Source organism: Arvicanthis niloticus, chromosome 2, assembly GCF_011762505.2.
Source record: "Arvicanthis niloticus isolate mArvNil1 chromosome 2, mArvNil1.pat.X, whole genome shotgun sequence".
Taxonomy (NCBI): Eukaryota; Metazoa; Chordata; class Mammalia; order Rodentia; family Muridae; genus Arvicanthis; species Arvicanthis niloticus.
Window position 1 is genome coordinate 134,928,377 of NC_047659.1, and position 26,892 is coordinate 134,955,268.

The 26,892-nt window shown below is 49.9% G+C and overlaps 1 protein-coding gene across 29 annotated transcripts in view; it reads right to left on the reverse strand.

Annotated features, from left to right (window-relative positions):
* Nucleotides 1–26,892, reverse strand: part of Zmynd8 (zinc finger MYND-type containing 8) — a 98,007-nt gene that overhangs the window by 15,998 nt on the left and 55,117 nt on the right. For 17 of the 29 annotated variants that reach the window (XM_034495156.2, XM_034495159.2, XM_076930240.1 and 14 more), the window contains 6 exons: nt 24,570–25,051; nt 17,937–18,083; nt 12,494–12,646; nt 9,652–10,161; nt 5,771–6,172; nt 3,306–3,496 (listed from right to left, as the gene is read on the reverse strand). In XM_034495156.2, the coding sequence (XP_034351047.1) occupies nt 3,306–3,496; nt 5,771–6,172; nt 9,652–10,161; nt 12,494–12,646; nt 17,937–18,083; nt 24,570–25,051 (1,885 nt within the window). Of the gene's footprint in view, nt 1–3,305; nt 3,497–5,770; nt 6,173–9,651; nt 10,162–12,493; nt 12,647–17,936; nt 18,084–23,672; nt 25,052–26,892 lie in introns of those variants that run through there. The other 12 variants (XM_076930247.1, XM_034495173.2, XM_076930244.1 and 9 more) reach the window with 3 other exon arrangements.

Sequence of the window (26,892 nt, forward strand, 5' to 3'; positions counted from 1 at the left end):
CTTCAAGGTAAGAACCAGGACAACAGCACCCGAGTGTTAGGTGCACCTATCAATGGATCAAGAAAACCAGGGGAAGGCTTGGCTGTCCCAGGACAGTGATGCATAAAGAAATACTTGTTCCTGACACAGTGTGTACTACCTTTTTAAAAAATGAGTAAAAACAGGCCAGCTAGATGCATCACAGAGGTAAGGGCATCTGCCACCAAGCTGGGCAATCCCCGGAACCAACATCAGGTTGCCTCCACATACATATATATGCCACAAAACAATGAATGGAAAAATAATTTCAAAAAGGAAATCCATGTTGTGTTTTACAGAAAAATATGGTAATGAATATGTCATACTTAACTACCACCATGGAGGAAAACAGTAATCCCAAAGTTACCCAAAATGAGTGTCAAATGAATAAATTATGTGTGGGGAGTCACACTCCCCTTTGCTGCAGGCCCAATGCTGCTGGCACATGCCCTGGGCTTCTTTGGACCTTGCCAGGCACCTGTGACAGCCCCCTCCAGGCTCTCCCTCCCTCTGCCTCAACCACCACATTAACATAAAAAAATAAAAAATAAAAACTGCTTTAAGAGAAAACTAAAAACCCAATCCATTGCTAACACAAAGCTTAACTTGGTGAATTCATGAACCGACTCTCACTTCCAAACACAAGCAAAGGCCTCAACTTTTATAAAGAGAGCCCAAACACACAAAAGCCGTCCTCAGAGACACGCTGGTTCATCAGGTCCCTCAAATGTCACCATGTTCAGTTTTTCAATGGCAATGAAAATAACTCCAAGAGGCCATTCTTCATCTTGGCTGTTAGAAGGGTGTTGCAAAGTGATGGGATTTAAACGGTAGCAAGAGCTGTGACAGATCCACTCTGCAGGCCTCAGTTTGTCTGTGAGTAAGCAGCCCGGGGGCAGCAATGGAGGGGACGGAGGGGACGGGCAGTTGTGAGTGCACTCCTTAAATCGGTCTAACCAAACCAGAACTACGTACAGGCTCTAACACCTTCACCACAATCTCCCCTTTTCCAACTCTCATCTTTACCTGCAGTACCATCTCCCTGCCCCCCTGCCCCCCCCCCCATGCATGTGTGCCATGTGGATGCCAAGGCTTTGCTTCCACCTTCTCCACTGAGGCCAGGGTCTCTCATCTGAGCTCACATCCAGCTTGCTGGGGGGTGGGGGGTGGGGGTGGGGGAATTCCGCCTCTGGTCTAGGGTTCCAGAATTAGAGACAGGATCATAAGCCAGGCCCTTACGCCTGCATAGCAAGTACTTCTTCCTGAGCCATCTTCCCAGGCCCTACAATGCCCTCTTCACCCAAGAGTGGACACAGGCTTGTGTCTTTGTAAGCACCAGGTAACAGCAACATGTACAAAGAAGGAACTACAAGAAAATGAGCAAGAAGCAGTTATCACAGAATTTAAAGCTTAGGTTTCTTTCACCATCCAGAACTTTACATTTCTACTCCCAAGTCAACTCAGTAAAGTAACTTCTAACATAAAACTTACTAATTCCGGCTGGAGAGATGGCTCAGCGGGGAAGAGCACCAGCTGCTTTTCTAAAGGACCTGGGTTCAATTCCCAGCACCCACATGGCAGCTCACACTGTAACTTGAGTTTTAGAAAATCCAACACCCTCATACATGCAGGCAAAACACTAATGCACGTGAAATAAAAGTAAATTTAAAAATTTTTTAATTAAAAAAAAGCTTATTAATTCCAATCAAGAGGGCTGAGAAATGGTCCAGTGGTTAAGAGCACTAGCTGCTTTTTCAGGGGACCTGGGTTCAGTCCCATGTACCCACACAGTGGCTTACAACCATCAGTAACTCGAACTACAAGAGATCTGACTCCTTCTTCAGACCTCTGAAGAAAAGAAGTATGATATGCTGAACCTTGACCCCAACCCTAGCCCTAACTCTGTTGGACCCCAACCCTGACCCAAACCTCAACCCTGGCCCTAACTCCAATCCTGAATCTGTGTAACCCCAACTCTAACCAGGACACTGCCTGCCTCCAACCCTGACCCTAACTCTAACCCCAACCCTGACCCAGACCCTGACCCTACATGCAGGCAGAATATCCATACATATAAAAATAAAGAAAAAATTCCAAGCTGAGTGGAGTGACTCACACCCATAATCCAGCACTCAGGAGGCCAGGATGGGAGGATTAAAGACCAGGCTGGGCTATATAGCAGTTTTTGACACAGAGTTAAGTAAACCAAAAAAGGAGACAGACAGACAGAGACAGAGACAGATCGCCATCCTCTCACCTGGGCCCTCACAGCTGGAACTGCTGTCCTTTAATCACTGAATACTCACCGGCTCATTAGTGAAAGACAGATTACTCTTGCTCACACAGCAATTTACTAAATAGGAAAGTGTTTCTCATTAGCTATTAAATTACTAGCAGTGATAGCCCGATAAGCAGGCAACTAGCTAACGCACACTAAGTTTCACGGTGATGGACTTAGTACCTCCACCCAGCACCAAGCACCTACTACCCAGGCATCATCCCTGTCCTTGGGTGTGAGCCAACAGCCAAAGGAGCCCTGGGGGTCATTACCACATCTCTGTTGACACCTATAGGATGCAGCAGAGGTCTCCAAACACCAAGGTGTATGTTTCATTTAACTGCGGTCACACAAGGACTGTCAAACACACAGCAGGTCATCCTGCCTGCCAGGCCACCAGCAGGGACTGAGCCCTAGAAAGTGGATGACTTAAGGTGGGAACCCAGGAGCCCCAGCCTTTCATGGCCCCTGGCATCTCACCTTGCTGGTGACACAATGAAGTCTCTCCTGTTCAGCTCCCGGCAATCCAAACAGACATGTGTTCACATCTCCCCAAGAGAAACCAGGCAGCACCAGTTTTCTATTATCTAACCTGCTGGGTGGCAGGGACACACGCACGCCTTTAATCTCAGTGCTCAGGAGGCAGAGGCAGGCAGATCTCTGCTAGTTCAAAGCCAGCTCTGGTCTATAGAGTGAGTTACAGGACAGCCAGGTGTAGGAGGGCCACACACCTACAATCAGGCGCTGGGGAGTTCCTCAAGGCTAGCCTAGACTACAGAAGAAGACCCTGCCTCAACATAAAACAGAATAGCGCCGGAGACACAACTCAGTGTTAGAGAGCTTGTGTACACATTCCAAACCCTGGTTTAGCCGGGAGAGATAAACTAACTGGAGACTCAAATGCAAATTGCCCTTGGGGACCCTCCGTAAGGCCAGCAACTTAGCCTTTTTTACAAACCACCAAGCCAGAGCCTCAACAACCCCACCCCAGCCACGGCAACCCACTTACTTTGCTGGTGTATTTGGCAATGTCGGCGGCCACGTCGGCTGAGGCGGTGGCAATGGGCAGGTCGGCATTGATGGCGGACGCCAGGGTGCTTGCAGAGCCTGAACTGCTGACCAGGGCTGCGGGCTGTGTGCTGGTCACCAGTGTGATGGTGGAAGTGGATGGGCTCTGGGTGACCTCCTTCTGCTGGACAGCTAAGAAAGCAAAGGGTCTGGTCACTCCACCCATAGGGAAAAGCACATCCCAGCACACAGCCAGGGTGAGGGAGGGAAGTCTTCCCATAGCCCTAGCTAGCTTTTGAATCATGAGCGACAGTGTCTCACCTTGCCCAAGCTCAAGGCAGGCTCCTCTGAGCTCTCTTCTCCACTAGGCACCAACCCTGCACTACCTGAGCCAACACAAACATCCCCAAGAGCTCAAGGCTGTACAGTTTAGGCGACTTCAAAACTTGAAGCACCAGGCTGCCAAAAGGACTTAACAGCTAGATGCAGCCAACATCTAAGACACGAGACCTTTCCATCTCTACAGGAAGATAAGAGCTTGGCCATTCATTGGCAAACCCAGACCCTCTGCTTTCATTACAAGGTCTGAACCGCCTTCTCCACCTTTGAAAATACCAGTCGAGCTGGGCGTGGTGGCGCATGCCTTTAATCCCAGCACTTGGGAGGCAGAGACAGGCGGATTTCTGAGTTGGAGGCCAGCCTGGTCTACAGAGTGAGTTCCAGGACAGCCAGGACTACACAGAGAAACCCTGTCTCGAAAAACCAAAAAAAAAAAAAAAAAAAAAAAAAAAAAGAAAAGAAAATACCAGTCGCCCCCGTACCAAACGTGCTGGACGCATTCCTCAGGTGCTGCAGAACCAGCGTCCTACTAATTAAAATCGCTTCCTGACTGCAGGGAACAAGAATCCATCACTCATTAAAATCTCAGTCCTTGACATTTTAGGGGTTTTTTTTCAGTGTTGGGAACTGAACCCAGGGCTTCGTGCACGATGGGCAAGCAGTCTACGACCGAACTATACCCGTGACCCAACAACTTTAAAAGTCCAACAGCACAGCGCTCATTAAAATCAACGCCTATCATTTTAATTGGTGGCAAAACAGCACCACACTCGTTGGAGTCCTTGCCGCTGTGGTTGGAAGTGCAGTGTGCTATGAGCAAGCAAAACCAATGCTGGGCCGTCTTAGTCACAAGCGGTTACAAGAGCCTCTACTGATCAAAGTCTGACCCAGCAGGCTATGAGGCAGGTTGACGCAGCACCAATGCTAGAAGTTGGTCTCAGACGCTTTACTGATTAAAACTGGCCCTTATCAGTTGAAATGAGCCTTATAACCGACACTGGACTATCTGGAAGCTGAGGATGCTACTGCTACCAGGTCTGGGACCTACCCACCTGTAGGAGGCAGCCTTGTATGGAAACAGAATCCAAGGAGGGGTTACCTAACCCCACCTCCACTCCGCTAGCCGCATCAACTGAGCTCACTCTTGACCCGTCAGGCTGGCCTGCTCCAGCCTCCTGGCCTTGAATCCCTGTAGGTGTCCCCGAGACTGGCCTGTTCCCTCACTGGGGTGAAGTTTGATGGCGGGAGCATGGGGGAAGGACAGAGTGGATGTGGAAGAAGCTCCTTTGTCCCCAAGAAACCAGACCCAGATTAGTGCTCCTGAGTCTGCGTACACTGGGTTCAGACAATTGGGTGGAGCCATCAGCCGAGGCTGGCTCGTCTCTAACGCAGAACGGAGCATGGGTTTGGAAGGAAACCTTTGCCTCCACCTTCCTCACGCTATCCCACAAACTTTCTGGAGGCTCACAAGACATACTCCACAAAGACGTATTCATTGCAGCATATTTTATAGTGGGGGAAAAAACTGAAAGCATCCTCAACGCCCACCAGCAGGGGAACACCTTAAATGAACCCGGGAATACTACGCAGCACTCCAAAAGGGTAAGACACAGACAGACCTCTAAAACACGCTGATGGGTGGGAAGAGGGGAAAAAAAAATCAAGAATGGTACCATTTTTTTTGCTTAAAAAAAAAAAAGAAAAGAAAAAAGGGAATATTTTATGGTATAGTATTATATGACATAAAAAGAAAAAAACGTATATACGCATGCACTGGGAGAGGCGTGAGGACAACTAATGATTGTCACAGAACGGCAGACAATGACATGGACGGCGAATGGGCCCACACTTAGCATTCTGAGTTATACACAAACATCCTGGTCCCCTCTGCAAGGAGGAAACATGTATCATTTATAAAATGGAGAAAAAAAATCTTAAAAAAAAAAAAATCAGGCAAATAGTTAATAGCAAGCCAGTTGTTAAAAATAATTCCATATGGGATGGTAAGGCCTGCGATGACCACGACACAGAAAGATGTGGGGGAAAAATTAAACAGGGGTGGCCTTTCTCCTGTTGGTGTGGCAAAAAGGGGTCGGGCGCCACAGAGAACAGAAGGGGGCGCGGTACCTTTCACGGCCTGTCTGGTCTGATATCTTGTCCCCTGGGAAGACTGAGGCTGCTGCTGTTGCTGGCTCTGCTGCTGCTGTTGCTGCTGCTGCTGCTGCTGTTGACGCTGTATCTTCTGCATGTGCCACTTTTGGGAGGACGTTTGAAACTTACTTGATGCGTTCCACACGACCCGCTGCACGGCTGGGACAGTCTCCTTCGGTAAGAGCGGCCTCTGCTTCTTCACTGGGCTTCCCGTGACAGCGGTGGCCGGTGCTGTGACCGTGACGGTAGACATCGTGCTGGTGGTGGCGGCCACGGTGACCCCAGCAGCAGGTGCTTGCGTGGCTGAGCGGGTGAGGACCGGCGTCTCTGGGGGAGACTGGTTGCCTGCCGAAGTGGACGGTGGCGGTTTACCTATAGCTACAGTCAGGTGGGGTGGAAACAAGCAGAAACTGGATTGGATTCCTGAGCAGGGACTTCACATAGCACTTCTGGGTCAAATCCAGCAGAGGCTGACTGCTGAAGGAACTCAGAGAACCCCTGGAGCCCCAAGGACAAACGTGGCCTCTGCAGTAGCTATGAATTATGTCTTACTGAGTGAACGCAAGCTCACATCCCAGATCAAGATGTTACAGGCTTTCAGGGGGAAGAAAAGAGAGCAAGCCCCAGCTCCTTGCAGAGCAGCCATTAACTAGTGGCCCAAGCTGTAAGTAATGGGGACAGCCCCACAGCAGCTCTTCCTGGGGAGGAGCCCTTGGGCTAGGAAAGCAGCCGGGTGTCCAGGCGCTAAGTGTCAAAGGTGTGCACAACAAATTTACTCTCCCCCTAGACAAAGCCACTGGGAGGGGTGGCCTAGACTTTTAACAACGGTATTCAGCCCCAGGCCAGAGAACCTTTCCCAAACAATTCAGCCTAACTTCCTGCCCAGCCTTGTTTGTGTTCTGGATGTTTCTGCACAGCCCTTCGTGGATAGTAAACAATACTGGATTTCCTATCATGTAACGGTCAAGTTTAAGTCTTTTTTTTTTTTTTCCCCTCCTAGACAGTCTTTCTCTATGTAGTTCTGGCTGTCCTGGAACTTGCTCTGTAGACCAGGCTGGCCTTGAACTCAGAGATCTGCCTGCCTCTGCCTCTCAAGTGTTGGGTTTAAAGGCGTGCGCCACCACTGCCTAGCAAGTTTAAGTCTTAAATGCAGCTTGCACTACATCCCACCCAGGGTGCTAGGGGGTGGGGGGTGGTTGCCATCATGGACCACACTCCATGACTCCATGGCTTGCCCTTCCTTTTAGATTCAGATCACTCAGAAAGACACATGGTAATTCCAGATTACCAGTATAGCCCTGGTTGTCCTGGAACTCACTCTGTAGACCAGGCTGGCCTCGAACTCAGAAATCCACCTGCCTCTGCCCTCCAAGTGCTGGGATTAGAGTGCGCCACCACCCGCCTGGCTCAATGATTTCTTCTTTGGGGAGAATTCTGGGTTTGGGGGCGGGGTGATAATTGTCTTTGTTATAACTGAGGTTGTAACCAGTCACTCTATGGAAATGCAGATTACCCACTAGCCCCATTAAATTACTAAGATGGAGGTCAGAGCTTTGCATTTGTAAGACCTAACGGCCCTGGAGGATGGGAACACCCTGTGAAGGTAGTCACGGAGCTCCTATAAAGGCTTTGTCTAAGTCAGCGCTTGGCTTGGTGCCCCCCCACCCCAACTCCACAACTTCACTTCAGGAAGGACCAGAGGAAATGTAGCTGCAGAGAGATGCAAAGAGACTCACCTCTGAGAAAGACCATCCACCCACCATCCACCCACCATCGGGAGGCATCGAGGGGATTCCGGTTCATGGAAGTAAGTTTTGCCTCAGACCTTGGAAAACTGCTCTGGTTGTGTTCTGTTCTAGAATCATCTTTAACTCAACTAGGGGTTTGCTGGGTCTCCACTGTTTCCTTCAGACATGGCATCCAGGAACAGCTCTGCTGGGATACTAATTGTCTCTTAAAATCATGAGCTCCAATTTCCGTAGATCTTTCAGGAAGCTCACAACCAAAATGGAAGCTCTTGTTTCTGACCCCCTAAGTCGGGATGGCACGTTTTGCTTGGTCTCTTTTGTTTAAGAAAGGGTCTGATGTAGCAGAGGCTAGCCTTGAATCTCTTTATTCCTCTACCTCTACGTGCAGGGATTAGAAGTTTGGTTACCACACCTACCCTAATACATACTTACATATAAAACCTTTCCCCTAAGCCAGAGCAGAAGGCAAATCAATCAAAATGTGATTTCAAGGCTGGCAAGGTCCTTCAGTGGGCAGAGAAACTTGCCACCAAGGATGCTGCCCTAAGTTTAATTCCCGGGATGCACATGGTGGAAAGACCTGACTCTCATGAGAGTTGTCCTCTGACCTACACACACACACACACACACACACACACACACACACACACACACACCATTTTCTCTAAAGTCTGTTTCAGAAAGAATAGGAGGGGGCTGGAGAGATGGCTCAGCAGTCAAGAACACTGACTGCTCTTCCAAAGGTCTTGAGTTCAATTCCCAGCAACCACATGGTGGCTCACAACCATCTGTAATAGGATCTTATGCCCTCTTCTTGTATGTCTGGAGAGAGCTACAGTGTACTCATATATACATAAAATGAATAAATAAATTTTTAAAAAAGGAAGAAAGAATAGGAGGTTCTGAGTGTCACAGGAGAAGCAGAGTCCCACAGTTCTTACAAGGAGGAAAGGTTCTGCCTAACAAGCAGGCTTCCTACCCCAGACAGATTTCTGAGGCCTTCAACAGGCCTCAGCACAAGCTCAAGCCTCCTCACCTCCCCCACCACAGGTATCTTGTTGCCATTTTCTTAGTCACTGGAATCTGTCTTTATTAAGAACTGAGATTCCAGACCACCCAGGTAGGCACCCCATGGGGAAATAGTTCTCAAGGCCCAGCAAGAACTTTGCAGCAATGCAAAGGACTCTTGACTTCCGGTTAAGAGAGGTTAGCTCCTATCCAAAACAAGACACTCTGCACACCCTGTACCTAAGTGATGCCACCCCTCAGCCCTTGAACTCAGATCTTAGTTACTGGCATACTCCAGCCAACCCCCTGCCCAGCCAAAATCTTGTGATTCAGTTGAGGGAAGGACACTCTTCACCCAGGCCCTTCCAGCAAGGTTTCCAACTTGCCATACCTCCCAATCAGCGCCAAGCCTCAAAAGATTCAAGCTGTGGTTCTCAGCCTGGTAGGTTTTGCCCACTAGGAGGAGACACATTTGACGGACAGATGCTCCTGCCATCTAGTGGCTAGAGGCCAGAGTTGCACCTACACCATTCTCCACTGTAAGGAGCAAAGAATTCCAGAGAACCCCAGTGCTCAGCTACCTCAATGCATATGTAACAGACTGTCCTGTCCAGTAGGTACTGAATGAGGTGTCTTCTGTTTTCAGTGCTGGCACAATTTCTAATGGATTGTGCTTGCCTGGTTGTGAGGTCCTGGGTTCAATTACCAGCACAATTAAATCCGTATGGCGATAGATAAATACCTATAATCCTATGACGTGGGAGGTGGAGGCAGGGGGATCTGAGCTCAAGGTCATCCTTATGTTATTCAAGGCCAAACTGAACCATAGGAAACCTTAAGCAGGCAGACCTGAGGCTAAGGTGAGCTCAACAGGAAACAGGTACAAGTCCTGTGGCACGGATTTTCCTGGTTCCTTGTGTTGAGGATCAGGTAGGGCTGTATGCAGTTCATGGCTGTTTATACCAATCAGGAACCCTGAGATACTTACTCCCCATCACGTTGGGTCGGTGATACAGTGCTCATCCACCATACATGAGTGCCGGGGCTTAATCCTTGAGCGCCAGCATCAAACAACAGTCAGAGCCTACCTGTGTGACTTACCATCTTGCTTAGGTGATGACACCTTGGGCTCTTTCTTGTTTTTTCGACCCTCTCGCCCAGAAGGATCTTCTCCTAAGTCTATGACAAGTTCACTCTCTGAGTCTGAATCCAAGCCCAAGTGCACTGTGGGAGAATCCGTTTCATCCTTTCCCTTCAGTTTGTCCTTTGTAAGATGAGGTGATGGCTTGGCTTTCTCTACAAAGTCCTTCTCAGGCTCGGGGCTGGTCTTGTCCTTGGCAGGCGTGGGGTCCGCCTTCTCGCTGACAGGTGAGTTACTCTTCATTTCCTCTTTGACCTCCACCTGGTTTGTAGGCTTGGGCTTCCTTTTGATGGCAGGGGCCTCTTTGTCCACCCGACTCCCCTCTTTGTCCTCGGGGTCCTCTGGCTCATTCTTGGGCTTCTGCTCCTCATCACTGACATACTCGCTGTCACTGCTCTCTGACTTTTCGGAATCCTCGGAATCGCTGTGCTCTACGGCCGTGTAAACGTCCTCTGAGATCTCATTTATGCCTGAGGTCAAAAAGAAAAAGATGAGCAGGGCTTAGCCATGCAGCAAAGATGGGTAGGAAACGGGCACCAGCCCAGTGGGAACAGCAGGGCAGAGAGGACCTGCAGACTGTCAGGGTTTATACAGAGCTAACTGATGATGGGTGGGGAGAGGAGGCATTAAAATAGAAGCCAAAGAAGTCAAGTGTCTAGGCACAAACCAGCTGGGAACCAAACAAGAAAGCTGCGCTTCCCCAAGCGTAAAGAGGCAGCTCTAGAAGGCCAGCGCCTTGGAGCACGCCCGAGGGTGGGGTCAGTGGGGTGCCATATGGACTTCCCAGCTGTGCAACACTGGAGCTTACCTGTACGCATTGTCTTTTTGCCTTTTTTTTTTTTTTTTTTTTTTTTAATTTTAGAATTCTCAACTGAATTCACAAATGAAGAACTTCCACATAGGAATCAAGGCAGAGGCGTCTATTTCAAAGAGCAGAGAAGCTGGTCAAACCGGGCTGCTGGCTTACATGTAGCAAGCAGCAGGTAGGTGAGGGGGGGAAACTGCCAAACTCCCTTACATGGAGGCAGGTCTCCAGGTAACCTGGTGCCAAGCTGGCCCCCTGTGCTGCTCAAGTGCTTATGGGAATGCACTGTCCTTCTCACAAAGGGGATAAGATGAAACCACACCCTTGTCCCTTAAAGAATGCAGGCACAGGATAGCAGGTGTCATGGACACATAATCCATCTCCAAGAGAATGGAAACCAACCAACTCTTCTTACCACCCTCCAGAGCAACAGCCAAGTCTCTGCTGTGATCTGGGTATATCAAAGAGAAACTTGGGAAGGACAAAAGCCATGCAGAACCACGACATGAGCAGTTGTCAGCAGAGCTGCTGGGGGACTGTACCTGCCTCCCCCAGGGCCCAACAAACATGAGGTCTTTAATGATGGTACAGTCAGATCTTTGCATGACTGGTCGGTGAGCATCAGGGACAGAGGCAGGTATCTAGGGGACACTGGACAAGTGGCTGGCTCGCTAAGCCTCATAGTTTCCATCTGTTAAAAATGGAGCTGAGGAGTTATTCTAGGACTCCCTGAATAGCACAGACACAGGATGCTGAAGAACGAGGTGGGTTCAGGAGGAGGCAAACAGAAAATTCTCAATAGCGATAGTAAAGCCCCATGGAAAGCCGCAGGAAAGACCCCAGAATAGCCCTTCAATCCCTGCCTCTCAATGTCCTGGTGGGACAGGGACCCTACCAAGGAGAACCGTGGTGCTGGCAAGAGATAACTTAGCCTGACACCCTTGTATTGTCTCAGTATTGAAAGAAGGTCCCCATTCCCCCAGCCATTTCATGAAGGTAAGGCTGACTGATGCCTGGTACCAACCAGGGGAACTTATCTGTAGGGAAGACATGTTGTGCAAGAGAGACAGACCTGAAACAGTGGTGGGCCACTGCCGGACAGGGCCACATCCTGATCAGGACTGCTTAGCTCCGCAATCTCCGACCCTCTCTTCAAACTCCACTGAGTTCATTTTCCTTCTCTGTCCCTCAAACGACCCATTTCTTTAACTGGCCTGTGGGCAACAGCAGGCCTCGGCTGTCAAGGGCCTGCCTGAGCTTCGATCCTAAAAATCTCAGAATCCAGTGGTGCCCACTGGTCACCCCCAGACAACCCCTAATAACAACCCCCTCTCACTTAAAGATCCAGGTTACGGACTGACACCAGAGACCTCTCTTTAGGGATGCTCCTCACTCCTGGATTCCTTACTGTTCAGCACTTCTTCCGCAGGCCCCCTGGATTAATTTACTACCCAACGCAGTAGTCCAGAACATAAGCTGTATGCATAAGAACAGCCTTCCATGGAGAAGACTCCCCACTTTTGAAGATTCCATAGAGGGCAGGGCTCACCTCCCAAGGCCCCTCATGCATTGGAGCAAGAGATACAGGATGACAGCCAACAGAAAAGCAGTCAGAGAGACTTCCAGAAGGTGAAGTGTGTGGCAGGGGGTTCCTGGGGGCAGGGGCATGGGTGACAACACCTGTAGGGTTGGCCTTTATAAGAACCATTCAAGACCAATGCTATGACCCCTGAGTTTGGAGAGAAAACCAGGTACACTTGAAACACTGGTGATTTTGCACCCACACCTCAGGCTGGGAAAGACCCTCCACTGAATTCAAAGGCCCTTCTGTGAAACCTGAAACAGCAAATCCGAAATAATTCCAGATGCAGTGCTTTCTAACTATCCAAAGAGATGGATCGGTCGAGGCAGCTGGTGAGGTCAAAGCGAGCCACACCTTCTGCTACCCAGGTCCATCTCCCAGACCAGTAGCCCCAATGCAGGCAGCCGGGACACACCTAGCTGTGCTTTGCAACTCTCTATGGTCTTGTCCAGGTTGAGCTGGAACCGGCTTCGAATCTGCCGCTTGGGAGAGATGAGAGGGACAGGAGCCGACTGCTGCTGGACGGACTCGCTCAGCTCCTTCAGGTCCATCTCGGCTTTGCTTCGATCTGGAAGACACCAGCACATCCTAGTCAAACCAGGTTCTCACACTGGGGGAGAGCAGCCACCACCACCCAGCGCTCAGGTGAGCAGGGCACTAATTAAGTTTTTACACTCAACCACAACACCATCCAGCTGCCCAGAGAAAACCCTATGCCCACAGTGGTGGAGAGCAACAGGAAACACGCGGCAGGCTTACTTCCCCCGTGAAACAATGGATTGAGTATAGAAAATGCTTGTCCCAGCTGCCGGTACCATTTGTGGGGCTCAGCTGCACTGAGAAAGCTGCCAATCATCCATCCAACAGGGAAACACCTGCCTGGCGAAAGCCTAGAGACAGCTTCTCTCCAGCAAGAGGCATGGTACCTCAAGAGTGTACACACCCTGAGCAGGTTCCTCCAGTCTCCAGAGGCTTAACTTTCATTCCTAGTCTGTCCTGGCTAAGGACTGAACAACAAACATAGGAATTAGGAGACCTGTCCTTTCTAGCTTGGGTGTCACCACCCAGGGCAGGTCGGGAGAGGCAGGGGACGACTCTCCTGTGGTACCGACCTGGGCTGAAAACTCTTCTCAGGTGAGCCAGGTCAGCCTGACACTTGGGTCTCTGGTTCCCTGGCTACCTCTGGCAAGGTGCTGGTTGTCAGACCAGCTAGACCAGATTTCTAAAGACCAGGGAGTGCAGTTTCTCAGTGCCCAGAACTCCAGGAGAGGAGAGGAAGAGGCTTGAAAGCACTTCAGTTGACCTGTTCTCCCCAACATCCCCTCCAAACCACTCCAGCTGATCCCAGATTCTATCAGTGACAAAAACACCACCTCTAAGCCCGTTCCCTCTGGATCTGAGCTGCCTCTCTGCTACCACAAACTCCAGGCCTCCCTCCACCACTGTCAGAGAGGCCACTTGTAGCGATCCGAGACTTGGACAGGAAGAGCTGTTCCTCTTTGGTTTTGGCCTGAGCCAGACCCCTTCCCTTGGCACAGCATCCCCCCAACATCATTCAGCCCACCACAACCCCTGCCAACCCATACGTGCACAGACAGAAAGGTCCAAACAGCTGTAACCCATTCATTACCACAATGACTGCCCCACTGGGAGAGAAACCCCTCCCCCCACAAGACCACGGACACACGTATATATGTATGTATGTATGTATGTATGTATGCACCAAATGTTCACAGCAAATGGAGACACTACCCTTGTAAGTCAAGACGTGTCCCCACGGGTCTGTGTGTGCACACACGTGTTCTTGTGTTCTAGAATCAGCTGGAATAGTTTGTATGAGATCCAGAGGGAAGCAAGTCCCACCTGCAAGTCTACTCTTGCTTTCTGAGCCTAACACCCATCTTTGTGACTTCCTCTACATGTGTTTTGTGAGCACACACACACTTCAAGGGGTTTTCAGAGATGAGGAGAGAACGTTTATTTAAGTCTTCCAGAGAAAGATGAAAAACTATTTATTCTCCTTCACTCAACCTGTGTCCCCAAGCACCTGAAGCTACTACCTCAGCTGGCCTGGAGGAGGGCTGGACACTCGGGGCCACTGAGGTTGGGAACCAAACAGCAGACCAGGAAACAGTTTGCCTTAACTACTTACTGTGAGCTCACATCACAGGAAAAGAGCCAGACACGGTCTGACAGTGTGGCTGTGGACATGTGTGTGAGAGGAGACATTCTCCTTAGGGTTCCCTTAAGGTGGGCGACTGCCAGGAGTTCAAGGACAGCTTGGCCCACCTAGCAAACAGGGTAATTTTGCCTACTGCGTGTGTCTATGTCTCAAAGGCTAAACTCTAACAATTCAAAGTATCTGTTTTACAAAATAAGGCATGCCTGGCCGGTAAGGTATTCTATCCCTTAAGAACAGATCGCCCAATGCAGGAGAGCTAGGATCAAGTCTAAGGTCAGGCTTTTGGAGACTTAAGCAAGATATAATAATAACCCATCCTGGAGCGCTGGCTGGAGTATGCCTTCCCTCTGCACCACAGGAGAAAGCGGTGGCAGTTCTCATCACAGGGCGTCTTCCCGGCCCTTCTAGACTGGGACTGGCTCCAGCCCCACTAGGCTCCCAGCATTTTGAATGTTTCAGCTCCAGCTATAAATGGAAACCAGAGAGAACAAATAGCCATGCTAGATAAAGCCGCACGCCTCCATTTCTGTGAGGGAGCACAGAACTGAACAGCACAAGCGACCTCACAGTGCAACTTGGCAGCATCTCCGGATGTGAGGGCCGTGAGACCTCTGGCCCTCCCATCCTCTCCTATGGATTTCTCTTCCACACGGGCAGAAATGCCTACACTGCAGCTGTGCTGAAGTGGACAACTACTTGGTGCCCATAAGTAAGGATGAAGGCCCCAGATCACCCACAAATGGCACCGGGATAAACAGGACTGCCGAAACACAGTGGGGAAAGATTCCTAGATTAGCATCAAAAGGCAACCCCTTCTAGGAGAAGGAAACCAGGGGTACGGCCAGGGAGCCTTGGGGTGGGGAGAAAGAAATAGGATGGGAATGTGAATACAGTGTTCCTGAGGTGCTCAGCATTGGTACTGACAACATGGGACATGAGGACTGGGGCTAAGGTAGACTTAGTCCTAGGGCACCCACATCCTAGAGGACAAACACTGCCAGAGAGGAGACTCAGACCTCAGAACCAGAGGTGCGGACACATAAAGGAGAGGGAAGGCAGGTGGCAGTGTCACCCCGGGGAAGGGATAAACACAGGCTCAGACCTGCAGGGATACTCTTCCCAAGGCTGCACCACTGCCAGAGGACACAGTGGCCTTGTCCAGAGTGCCAACTTCCTGGGCTAGCCCTGTCCCATGGACACAAAGACAAGCAGGAGGGCCAAAAGTTCAAGGCCTGCCTTGACTTATAGGGTGAGTTCCAGGTCAGTAGGAGCTACATGACAACCTGTCTCTTAAAAAACATGACAGAAAAGGCCCAGAGCAGGGGATCAGCCACAAAAGACATCACACAACCAAACCTACCAACCCAGGTCTGGCCTTGGGACCTGGAAGGAAAGAACAACTCCCCAAGCTGCCCTTTGACCTCCACAGACACAGGCAAAAAAAAAAAAAAAAAAAAAAAAAAAAAATGTGTGTGTGTTTGAGAGAGAGAAAGGGAGAGAGGGGCCTGTAATCCCAGCACTCAAGAAACAAGGGCAGGCAGATTACAACTAAGGCTACATAATAAGACCTTACCTCATGGGGGAGGGGGATTAAATAAGTCACACCAAATCTGTAATCAAACCCTGCAACCCAGCAATCACTGGTTTGCCTCACGTGTCTCCAGTTTGGCTTTCTTCATGTGCTGCTTAGCTAGGCCATGACTTCTCACCATCAGTCCAGGACTCTGGATCCCTCAGCATCCCCCCTACCCTTCCACCTTCCCTCCCATGTACCGCATCCTCCAGGGTCCCCACCAGAGCCTCTATTTGTGAGACTGAAATCCCTCCCCAGGAACCCACCCATGTATCAAATGTTCTTACCCCTACTGACTGAGATGAAAAACATGTACCCCAGAAGGAAAAAAATTTTTTTTTCTGAGACAGGGTTTCTCTGTGTAGCCCTGGCTGTCCTCGAACTCAGAAATCCGCCTGCCTCTGCCTCCCAAGTGCTGGGATTAAAGGCGTGCGCCACCACCGCCTGGCACCCCAGAAGGAATTATGGGAGGAGGTAACAGGACAAAATCTTGGGTTCCCTAGAGCCACATTTGAGCCACCATCCCTGGACCCACACCTCAAGCTTCAAAGATCTAGGGTATCAGGATTCCCAGTGGGATCCTTGGTTTGCAGAAGGAGCTATTCTTGCCAGGCATGATTGGCAGAAAAGAGGAAATGTCACCATAAGAACGCCTCTGTTCCACAGAGCTTCTGCTTAGAGTGTGAAGGTGGGAGGAGGCCCTGAGAAAAGAAACCACATTTCTAGAACAGCGAATGTCCCCAAGAGACAGCAAGTGGGTCCCTTCTGAATCAAGCAAGGAACCAGCTGGTGGCTCTGGATGGAGTCTTAGTAAAGACCTTGACTGTCCAACTCCAGCCAGGCTGCAGATAAAAGGTAAGGGAGGAAACTGGACTATACCTGGTAGCTGCTAGTCCTGTCACCCTGGGAATAAATGGCATGGCCTGGATGGTGCTATGAACTCCCATGATGCCATACACAGGTGGCCTCCTGCCCCCCAGGGAATGTTCTATCCCAAACTCCCCTGGAGTTGCTTCCTCTGGCAGTGGCTTCTCTCTGTGGCCTCCTACCCCTGCTCTTTCCTTCACTGACCCCTACCTGCTCCAGTGGCCCAGTGTCCATGCTCCTTCTGAACACTCTAAGCTCAGGTCTCAGCCTCTGGGTGTGCTGAGGTCATCATAAGCGCCAGGCACTAAGCTGCACCTCCACCCTTTAACCACAAGGTGGCAGCATTCAATTACTCAGGAATAGGGAACTACAGCCTTCATCAGTCAATCTTAAAAGCCTAGAAATTCTAGCCTGTCCCTGGCTCCCTGGGATGCAGGCCGCCCTATGCTGCATAGAATTTAACTGCAAGCTAGAGAGCTACATGAATAAACCTTGTCTCAAACACACACACTCACAACCCATAGCAAGCGGAGCCAGGCCTGGTGGCACATGCCAATAACCACAATACTTGAAAGGTTCAAAACAGGCTCATGGGATCCAGGGCCTAAGCTACAAGGCAAGCTCAATTCAGATGAAACATTCACATTTAAAAAAAAACAAAAAACAAATCAAAACAAGGAATGGCCACAGGGCTAGCTTAGCAGCTAAGCACGCTGGCTGAAGTTACAGAAGCCAGGCCCAGGAGTGGGTCCCAGCACCGGCATCGTGACTTACAGCCATCTGCAACACCAGTTCTACAGACCCTGATGTGTTCTGACCTCCACAGGCAATGGATGCACAAGGCTCTCAGACACTCATGCAGGCTACACACCCATACTCATAAAAGAATTGAAACTATCAAAATGCCCGCCCCAAAGCAGTAAGCCTCACAAAACTCACTTTAGTCACATGTATTTGCACAGGGGAAAACTGGTTTTCAAGAGTGACTTGTAAAGACGGGCCCAGGATAATTTGTGGTAAGACACCTGCGCAAGCCAACGAGCTGCCCAAGGAACCCCCTCACCCTGTTCCTCCTGATCACCGTTCACCTCCCTCTGTCCATCCACCAAAGCTTTTGCATTCTCTGTAGAGAGAAACTGGAAGCTCAATGTCTAAGAACCACTGGCAAAAGGACACAGGGTAGAAACGAGAAGCGGTCGCTGCTGCCAGACACACACTTCTCAAACTGTCACTGACCCAGGTTGAGGTTCAGGATGCTGCCGGTGGTGGAGGTGGAGGTCTTGTCGGGCTTCGTCATGATGGGTGTCGGTGCTTGTGGAGAGAAAGGCTTCGGGCTGCCTGACAAGCTCCCTGCTTGGCCCGTCTTGGTGGAGGCTGGAGACGCTAGAAAAGTGTGTCAGGGTTAGAAGCGGGACTTACAAATCCAATCAGTAAACCAATAAAGCTCCCAGGTTCGGGGTTGACGACAGGAGAGAAGGGGCACAGGGTGCTTCATTACACAAGTTCAGGGTCCTGGATGGGATCGGTAAGATGGGCGGCCTTGAACTGCCAACAAAGGACTCTCACCAAACCTGGACTCCTGGGCCCGGGACTCAATTAGACTGCCCTAAGACATGACTAGGCAGCCACTGAATTTGCACTGGTTCATTCACAGGTTTAAGCCCTGAGCAAAGCCCTCATCTGCTGTATGCACAGGTCAGGAGCAGGCTGGCATGGCAGCCATTGGTGAGAAGCCTGCCCCACCTGCCTCTGCAGCCCTGGGGAGGTCCTGACACAGACTCAAGTTTCTCAGAGTGCACAAAAGCAAGCTGGCCACCAGGTGTCGGGATAGAGATGTTGGTGAATTCTCTCCTTTCTCAGGTTCAAATTCCTATAAGGACAAGCATTATCCCCATGCCTGAGGTGTTGAAACAGGGAGAACAAAGAGGGGCCAAGAGCTTCCTAAGGACCCACCCAGTCCTGACGGCTACCCTCACACTACTTTACTACGTATTTTTGGGACTACCCAGCATGGCTTCTAAGCCCTAACAAAGCAGAGCTGGGCCAATTGACCTGAAATGAGGAGATCCTGTGGAGAGCTGGTCCTGACAGGAAGTCATAAATGGATCAAGAGGACAGGAAACAAGACACCACCAGAGACTACAAAAAAAATGTAGGCTGGCTGTGGCGGTTCAGTGAGGAAGCAGATTCAGGAAGATCAGTTCAAGGTCGTCTTCAACTATATAGCAGGTTGTCAGCCAGCGGTGCAGTGAGACCCTGTCTGAGGAGGAAAGTTGCTGTCCTTGGCTGGTATGTCCTTGGCTTGGGTAGGTATGACTCTGGTGCGTGCGTCTGTGTGTGTGTGTGTGAGTCCAGGTACCCACTGAGCCCATAAGGCTTGGATATCTCAGAACCAAGGAGATGTGAGCACTGGGAAACAAATCCTCAGTAAGTGCTGGGTACACTCTTGATCCCTGAGCGATCTCTCCAGTCCTGTGATTTGGTTTTTAGTGTAAGGTAAAGACTCAAGACTAGAGAGACTTGGATTCAGTCAGAGATGGACACTTACAGTTCAAATCCAAGCCCCTACTGATTAGCTGTGGCTTGAGGTGAGGTGCCTCTGAGGCTCCCTTGGGAAGAGGGACAGGGACAGCCTGACAGGTGACAAAAGCAGCTATACCCATTGCAATGGTTATGACACTGACTCTAAGCAGCAGATGGAGCCCAGAGCACTGAGCATCCAGGAAGTCTGTCAGTATGTGCTCTAGCTGACGCCAGCTTCCCATTTCCTTACTAGGTGGTCCTCCATGGGGACCAGTGGTCTTTAGTTCTTGTGCCACCCTTACTGGTACATACTGGGCAACATATGCAGTTCATTCTACTAGCCATGGCCAGGGATGCAGAAGCAGCGGGCATCTAATGCCACAGAAGCCAGATGTTATAAGATAACCCTACAAGGGACGGGAAAATTCCCTGGAGAATTATCATCTACGGACTGGAGAGGTGACTCAGTGGTTAAGAATAGCTGCTGTTCTTACAGAGGGTTCGAGTGCCCGCACCCACACGGCAGATTTTGAATTCCAGTTCCAGGGCACCTAAAACACTTGCCTGGTCTCTGCAGGATTTGTTTGCACTCGGTGCACAGACATACATGTAAGCAAGCACTAAGACACACAAGAATTCTGTTTTGTTTTTCTGAGGCAGGGTTTCTCTGTGTAGCCCTGGCTGTACTAGGACTTACTCTGTAGATCAGACTGACTTCAGACTCAGAGATCTGTATACCTATGCTTTCTGAGTGCTGGGATTAAAGGCATGCCCCGCCACAGCCCAGTTCTCATGAAATGTAAAAACATCCAGCTCTAACTCTAGTTCTGGGGAATCTGACATCCTCCCTGGCTTCCTTGGGTAACGCATGCATGTGGTGTGCTTATCTACTTACATGCATGCAACTGAGATATTCGTATGCATAAACGCTTTTAAAAATAAACCTTAGACATAAATAAGAAAGAAGGAGTTAGCGTCTGGCCTCAAATGCTGCTCCTGACGTGAATCATGGAGCAAGTGTGAAAAGCTTTCCCCCCTCTGGAAATGGAACTGGAGCAGCAATAAGATGCCTGTCCACTAGGCCAGCACACAACACACGTTAGAAATCCGAGGATGAAGTTTGGTAAATATTAAATCCATTTTACCATAGGGAGTAGCAGACGGCCTGACCTAGTAACCAGGCAGGCAGGCAGCCTTCCCTTCCCCAGGGCGGTTGCTGGGGTGATCACTCTTATTTCCACAAAACTGCAAGAAACAGAAGCCAGACTTGTTACATTATGAAATGAGAATGAGCAAGCCGTTGTGTCAGTGTGCCTGTGTGTTTGTGCGGAAAGAGCACATGTGCGCACTTGCACGCACATGTGTGGTGGGAGGACGGGTCCCTCCTTAGGTACCCTCTACAGATTGCTTGTTTCAGTTTTGAGACAGGGTCTCTCATTAGCCTGGAACTTTTCCCCAAAAAACAGGCTAGGCTAGCTGGTGGGGAGCCCGAGGGACTAGCTGCCCCCTGCCCAGCATACACTACCACGCCTCAAATTCTTACATGGCTTCCAGGCAGCAAATCAAGTCCCCATGCTCACAAGACAAGCATATTATTGAGACATCATGAGGCATCTTTAAGCAGACTCGCTACTACACAAATGTTTTAAATAATTCATTCACTGCTGTTTGTGATAGCTAAAAAAGATCCAGGAAACGGACTGCCCCTGGGGATAAAAACCAAGGGTTCTCTAGCTGTGCACTCACTCAGTAATAAACAAGAAGGTTTGAGAGGGCTCTGCTTGGGCCTTTAGAGACGCCATGAGGAGATCCAAGCATGAAGGGCAACAGAAACCCAGACACAGAAAACAAAGGCGCCACTGCACACAGACAGCAACTTAGCGCGCCCTGTTTCCTCTAAAGTCAAGTTTAAAAATTTAAAAGGTGGGCCAACTATATGGCTCCGTGAATGAAAGTGCTGTGGGCCAAGCTTTCGGACCTGAGGTGCTACATTTATTTGAGGCTTCCCCTGCTACAGCAGCAATTGGACCATACTGTGTCAGAGCCAGCTGACAAGAAGCCCCATGACACTGTGGTTCAGGCTTTGGGGGACTTTAACAAAACACAAGCCAGCAATGCTAGCCCACACCTCCAATCAAGGGTCACCTGGGGCCAGCAAGATGGCTCAGCTGGTAAAGGGACTTGCCAGCAAGTCTGCTGACCGGCGTTTAATACCCGAGACAGACGCGGTGGTGGGAACTGACTCTGGCAAGATGTCCTCTGACCTCCACACAATTGCAGAAGCGTGTGTGTGTGTGCACGCACAAACATACACACGCATGTGCTAAGTGTAAATGCCACCCATCGAGGCATGGCACACCAGTGCACATGAGCACAAGCTCGGAGGTCAAGATGACAGCAGGTTCTCTGCTAGTCCTTGACTCTATCACCTGTTAATCAGAGTCCACTCCCTTCGTGACTCTGGGGAAAGGCCTGAGGTTCAACTTGATAGCATCCCGTGTAACTCCTCAGGAGAGCTGGCCATGGGAGGGAGGTTTAGTTTAGTGACTTAGTATTTGTCATGGACAGCCATTTTATGACAACTATTGATTTCACAATAAAGTAGAGTCTGTGAAAGCGCTTTCCTGCCTCCCTGACAGCAGCCCCATGGTGGGAAGCCAAAGCCGAAGGCACCATTAGCTCAGAGGGTCTGTAGGCGCAGGATGGTGCTATATTACACATTAACACTGTCAGTGGGGTCTCTAGGAAATAGTTAGCAAACACTGATGAAACCCGCCTGCCCAAGTGGCCCATATGCCGGGGTGGAGATGGGGGCATTGAAGCCACTTTGTTAAAGGCAGGGGGATCCAGGGCTGTGGCAGCTACAAGCTCTCTTCGAGACAGAGGGCTGCTTGGAAAGCTGAATCTGCTCATGGAGCAACAGACACAGGATGAGCTACTGAGTCTTCTAAAGAAAATTACAGTCTTGATGCCAATGAGATGATGCAGCAGGTAAAGGTACCACCCATTGAACCTGGCGACCTGAGTTCAATCCCCTAGAACACACATGGTAGAGACAGACTCCTGACCTCTGCAAACTGTCCTCTGACCTTCACATGAATGTTGAGTGCACGTGTACACACACACACACACACACACACACACACACACACACACACACACGCTGCACACATTTAATCCCAGCACCAGGGAGACAGAGGCAGGCAGTCTCTGTAGGTTTAAGGACAGTAAGACCCTGTTACAAAGGGAGAGAGGAAGGAAGGGAAAAAGGCTCTAAATTCTCATACTTACACATGCTAAGGGGCACTCTGGATTCTGAAAGCTGCTCATGTGGTTTTTCTACTTTAGAGCATGACAAAGTTTTCTGACATTCTGGAGGAACCCCAGCCTGATCCCAACTGTGCTATCCCTGACTGTGGGGGTATCTAAATGAATACATGCATTCTCCCTGCTCTGACTAGCATCTACAATCAATGTACACAGCAGAGGGCAGGAGGAAGGAGGCAGGCTTCAGGCCTGGCTGTGAGGATTTGGCACATGACAGGGTCCCTTCTGACCCTTGTAGTCTCTAAGAGAGCTGACAAACCTGAGCCTATGGGCCTCTGAACCCAATCTGTCCTCTGTCCCCATGTCACCTGCTATCTAAGAAGGGTATAGAACATTGGGGTTGGGACACAAAAAAATTCAACAGTTCTTTTTCTGTGTTTTGCTTGCATCTACGTCTGTGCACCACGTGTATGCCTGGTGCCCAAGGTCAGCCGAGGACATCAAATCCCCTGGAACTGGAGTTACAGATGGTCAGGAGCCATGTGGGTGGGTGACGGGAACGGAATCCAGCCCCTCTGCGAGAGCAACCGGTGCTTTTAACCACTGGACTGTCTCTCCAGCCCAACTCAATAGTTCTTAAAGCATGCACTTAGAAGAAATTCAAGCTTCATTACCCACCAGCCAACACCATTTAAGCTTTATTGAAACTCAGCTATCAATGTCCAGAGCTGCAGCCATGACCGAAACACAGAACTACCCCTATGTGTCTACCGTGGGCCCACTCAGAAAGGGATGCAATTTGTAAGAGTGGAACAATCTGAATGTCACCCCTTCTTTTTTTGTTGAGGGTTTGGCTTTTGTTGTTGTTTTAGTATTCAATTAAGGATCTCATGTAGCCAAGGCTACCCTCCAACTCCTAATCCCCCTGCCCCTACCTCCCAAAGGCTGGGAAAACCACACTGGCATGTGCTGTCACAGTGGCTTCTGATATGGCCACCTTATGGGATTAGCAAATGTCAGGCATGGTGAGGTGAGTAGGTTGTGTATTTTTAGAATAGAAACTTTGAGGTCTAAGTTCTCCTCTTTAAAAAGAAGAAGAAAAAAAAAATCTGTCAGTGAACAAGGAATTTTGCAGCAAAGCTCGATGCCACGAATCCCACCCAAGGGAAGACAGACACTAAATTAAACACAACCATTCTTATATTCCTATAAAACTCTATTTTTTTGAAATGCGGAACAAGAGAGCAAAGGGGAACTTGCACACGAACACACTTTATTTTATAATGTGCTAACTTCAGGAAGGTTTTAATGGGGCAGTTGTGGTGGGATACACCTGTAAGCCCAGCACATGGGACAGGGAGATGGAGGATCCTCCTACAGAAGACCAACCAGCCTGGACCATTCCTTAAGTCACCCCCTTCATTGCATCTCTTCTCAAATCCTCGTAGACAGCACGTTAGAGATCACCAGGAAACATAATTCTATGATCAACGCTGCCCTGAGTGCTGTCCTTGTCCTACTGTGAGGTCCTGACTCATTCTGTTCTCAACAGAGCCTACATACAGGAGAGCCTACATTTAGTCAGTTACGGTCGCCATGGTAAAGGCGGGAAGGCTAAGGTGTAAAGATAAGTTCCCCAAAGTCACATCAGCTGAGGGGGTGTCCTGCAATTAGAGACCAGTGTCATATCCAAAATACGACACGGAGCTGGACAAAAGCCAGCCCTGAAGGTGTGATAACTGGGCAGGGGGATCAATTTTCACCTTGATTCTCTCCACATCTAAGTTAACCCTAACACAAGGGTATCAAAAACTAAGCTTTCAACTACAGCGTACTGAGAACAAACAGTCACAGGGCACTGTTGTGAACAGCCAGAGGCTCTGACACTGGCCTGGAGCCCTGCAGGGTTTGGAGCCATCTCCACCCGCTTCTAAGAATGGCCCCAGCTAGCCTTTGGGAATACATCCCTCGTCTCTGGGATCTGATGGTGCCTGCTTGCTTGCACCTATGGGTGAGGCACCCAAGGACGCCAGAATGCACCAAGTGGCCTCCTACCCAACTCTCCCAACTGGGGCTGACCTGTGCTCTTATCAAGGAAGTCCATGGACTCCTCGCTTGCGCTGAAGTGGCTGGATGGGGCCTTCTTCTCGGGGTCCTGCTCCACATCGGAGCCCGTGTGCACAGAAGAGTTCGTACTGGTGGGGGAGCGAGGCATGTCGGACAGGGAGATCCTGCGGCCAGCGCCCCCGCTCAGAAGGGGCTTGCTCAGAAGGATCTTGGGGGACGCTGTCATGTCAAAATTGAGCTTCACCTTCTCCTGTTTGTCTGTCTTGGCAGTGCCGGCGCTGGGGTTGCTGGGATCAAGCAGCATTTGGTATTGGCTATTGGGAGTGTAGGGCGTCCTGAACGGGGAGTAATTAAAGACCCCAAACTTCCTCCGTATATTCTCCACGTAAACTTCCATCTCTTGCATGGCGCTGTTGAAGATACTTTTAGTCTTTTTCACAGAAAAGGGGATTTCTTTAGACATGAGGTAGCAATTATTGACTGGAACCCAGGCTCTAGGATGGCAAGAGAGAGAGAGAGAGAGACTGAGTCAGCTTCAGTCATTTCCAAAGTAGTTTACTTTTTTAAAAAATTTTCTTAATGCAAACCAAATTAGCCTGGCGGGTGCCTGCCAAGATTCTTAAATATGGGGCCTCCTTTTTAAATAATTGACTTGTTTTGAATGGCTAATGAATGATCCACTTCACAGAGGTATTAGGCTAGAACGAACACGAACTAACAACAAAACTTAGCCAGAGATGTGAAAGGGTTCCACACACTTAGCCATCTTAATCACTTAGAAACAAAATGGACGGCTCAGCAGGTGAAGCCGCAGCTGCCAAGCTTGGCGACCTGCTCTTGCAAAGCCAGTGTGGAGAGTGCCACCTCCCTCTCGAGTTGTCCTTCGGCCACTACACATGCGTCATGGCACTTGAATAACTGAATGAGTATGAAAGCCAAAAAATAAATAAAACGATAATCCCTTTGGTTTTTCTGCTGTTTCCGGGTAAGGAAGACAGAGTCTTCCACAACACGTCTGAAGAGGGCCGTGTTTCCGGGATCTCGCTGCAGAGCACGTGCAGGTGCGCATTTCTGTTTTATTTGAGACAGAATCTCACTATGTTGTCTGGCTTGGCTTGCAACTCAGGATGCTTCTGCATCAGCCTGCTCAGTGCCTAGTCACACCTGGCAACATTTGAGAAGATAACTCTTGGTACTACTGCCTTTGGCTTTGGGGCGAACACACTCCACAGACTTTTTGCTACTTCAGGGAAGACCCATCCTCCTCCATCAACCCCCAGGACATTTTTGCAGAGACCCAGAAACCAAAAGCAACAGTGGTACTTTTTCCAGTACCAGCAACACCCACAGCCACAGTCTGAGAACACCCCAACGACCACTCCTGTGGAGAAGGAACACCAGAACATCTTGCTAACTGTGCACTCCCCAGTCTACAGCCTCAACATAGTTTGTAACTTTTCTGTGGAGACCTTTAAGGGTTCCTGGACCTCAAACGGAAACCTGGCATAAAGCCATGGGATATGGTAGAGGCTGGGGGAGAGAAGATTCTTGCTCCAATAAGAGAACCATCTGCCCAGCTATGTATGTCCAAAGTGCTGACTTAGGACCCTGGATCCAGCCCTTCCCAGTCTTCCTGGTCTTTGAAGAGACACAGTGGGATACTTCTAGGGCGTTTTACACCACATCAACAGCTAGCAGTGAAATCCTAGGTCTGAAGAAGAAACGGTGCACAGAAAAGGGGACCTGTGCAGAGGCAAAGTTCAGCACGAAGCCTGGCTGCCAGTGAGAACCCCCAAGCAAACAGCTGATCTCAGCGTGTAAAAGTGCACAGCTCCCCTCCCTGTGTGTGCTAGGGACACCTTACTGCTGGGACCTGAAGACCCTTCTATCCAGACAGGTAGAGTCTACCAAAGTTGAGCAGAAACCAAATACCTACAAGAGACAGGGCTCTGGGCTAGGGAAGGGAAGGGCAGTCATTCAGGTCCCCAGCCCTGGACACGTCCTACCTAAGAGAGCATCAAGAAAGCAAATGCCACCGCTGTGGGTCAGCACCAGGAGCCTCCCCTCAGCCAGGGGCCACAGGCCCGAAGTCCTTGTCCCACTTTACACTGGTACAGTTTCAAGGTCACAACCATCCAGCCACTCCCAGGTTCCCAAGTCACTTAGGGGCCAAGGCAAGAATAAGCTCTGGGTCCTTAAAAGGAAATGAGACATTTGTTCACACAGAAAGCCCAAGGGAGGGGCCCTGACGGCCTCCAGTCCAGGCTTCCCTGAGGGACGCTAGACAAGGAAGGCATTACACACTAGGGCCAAGTTTTCTCATCAGTCAGACTTA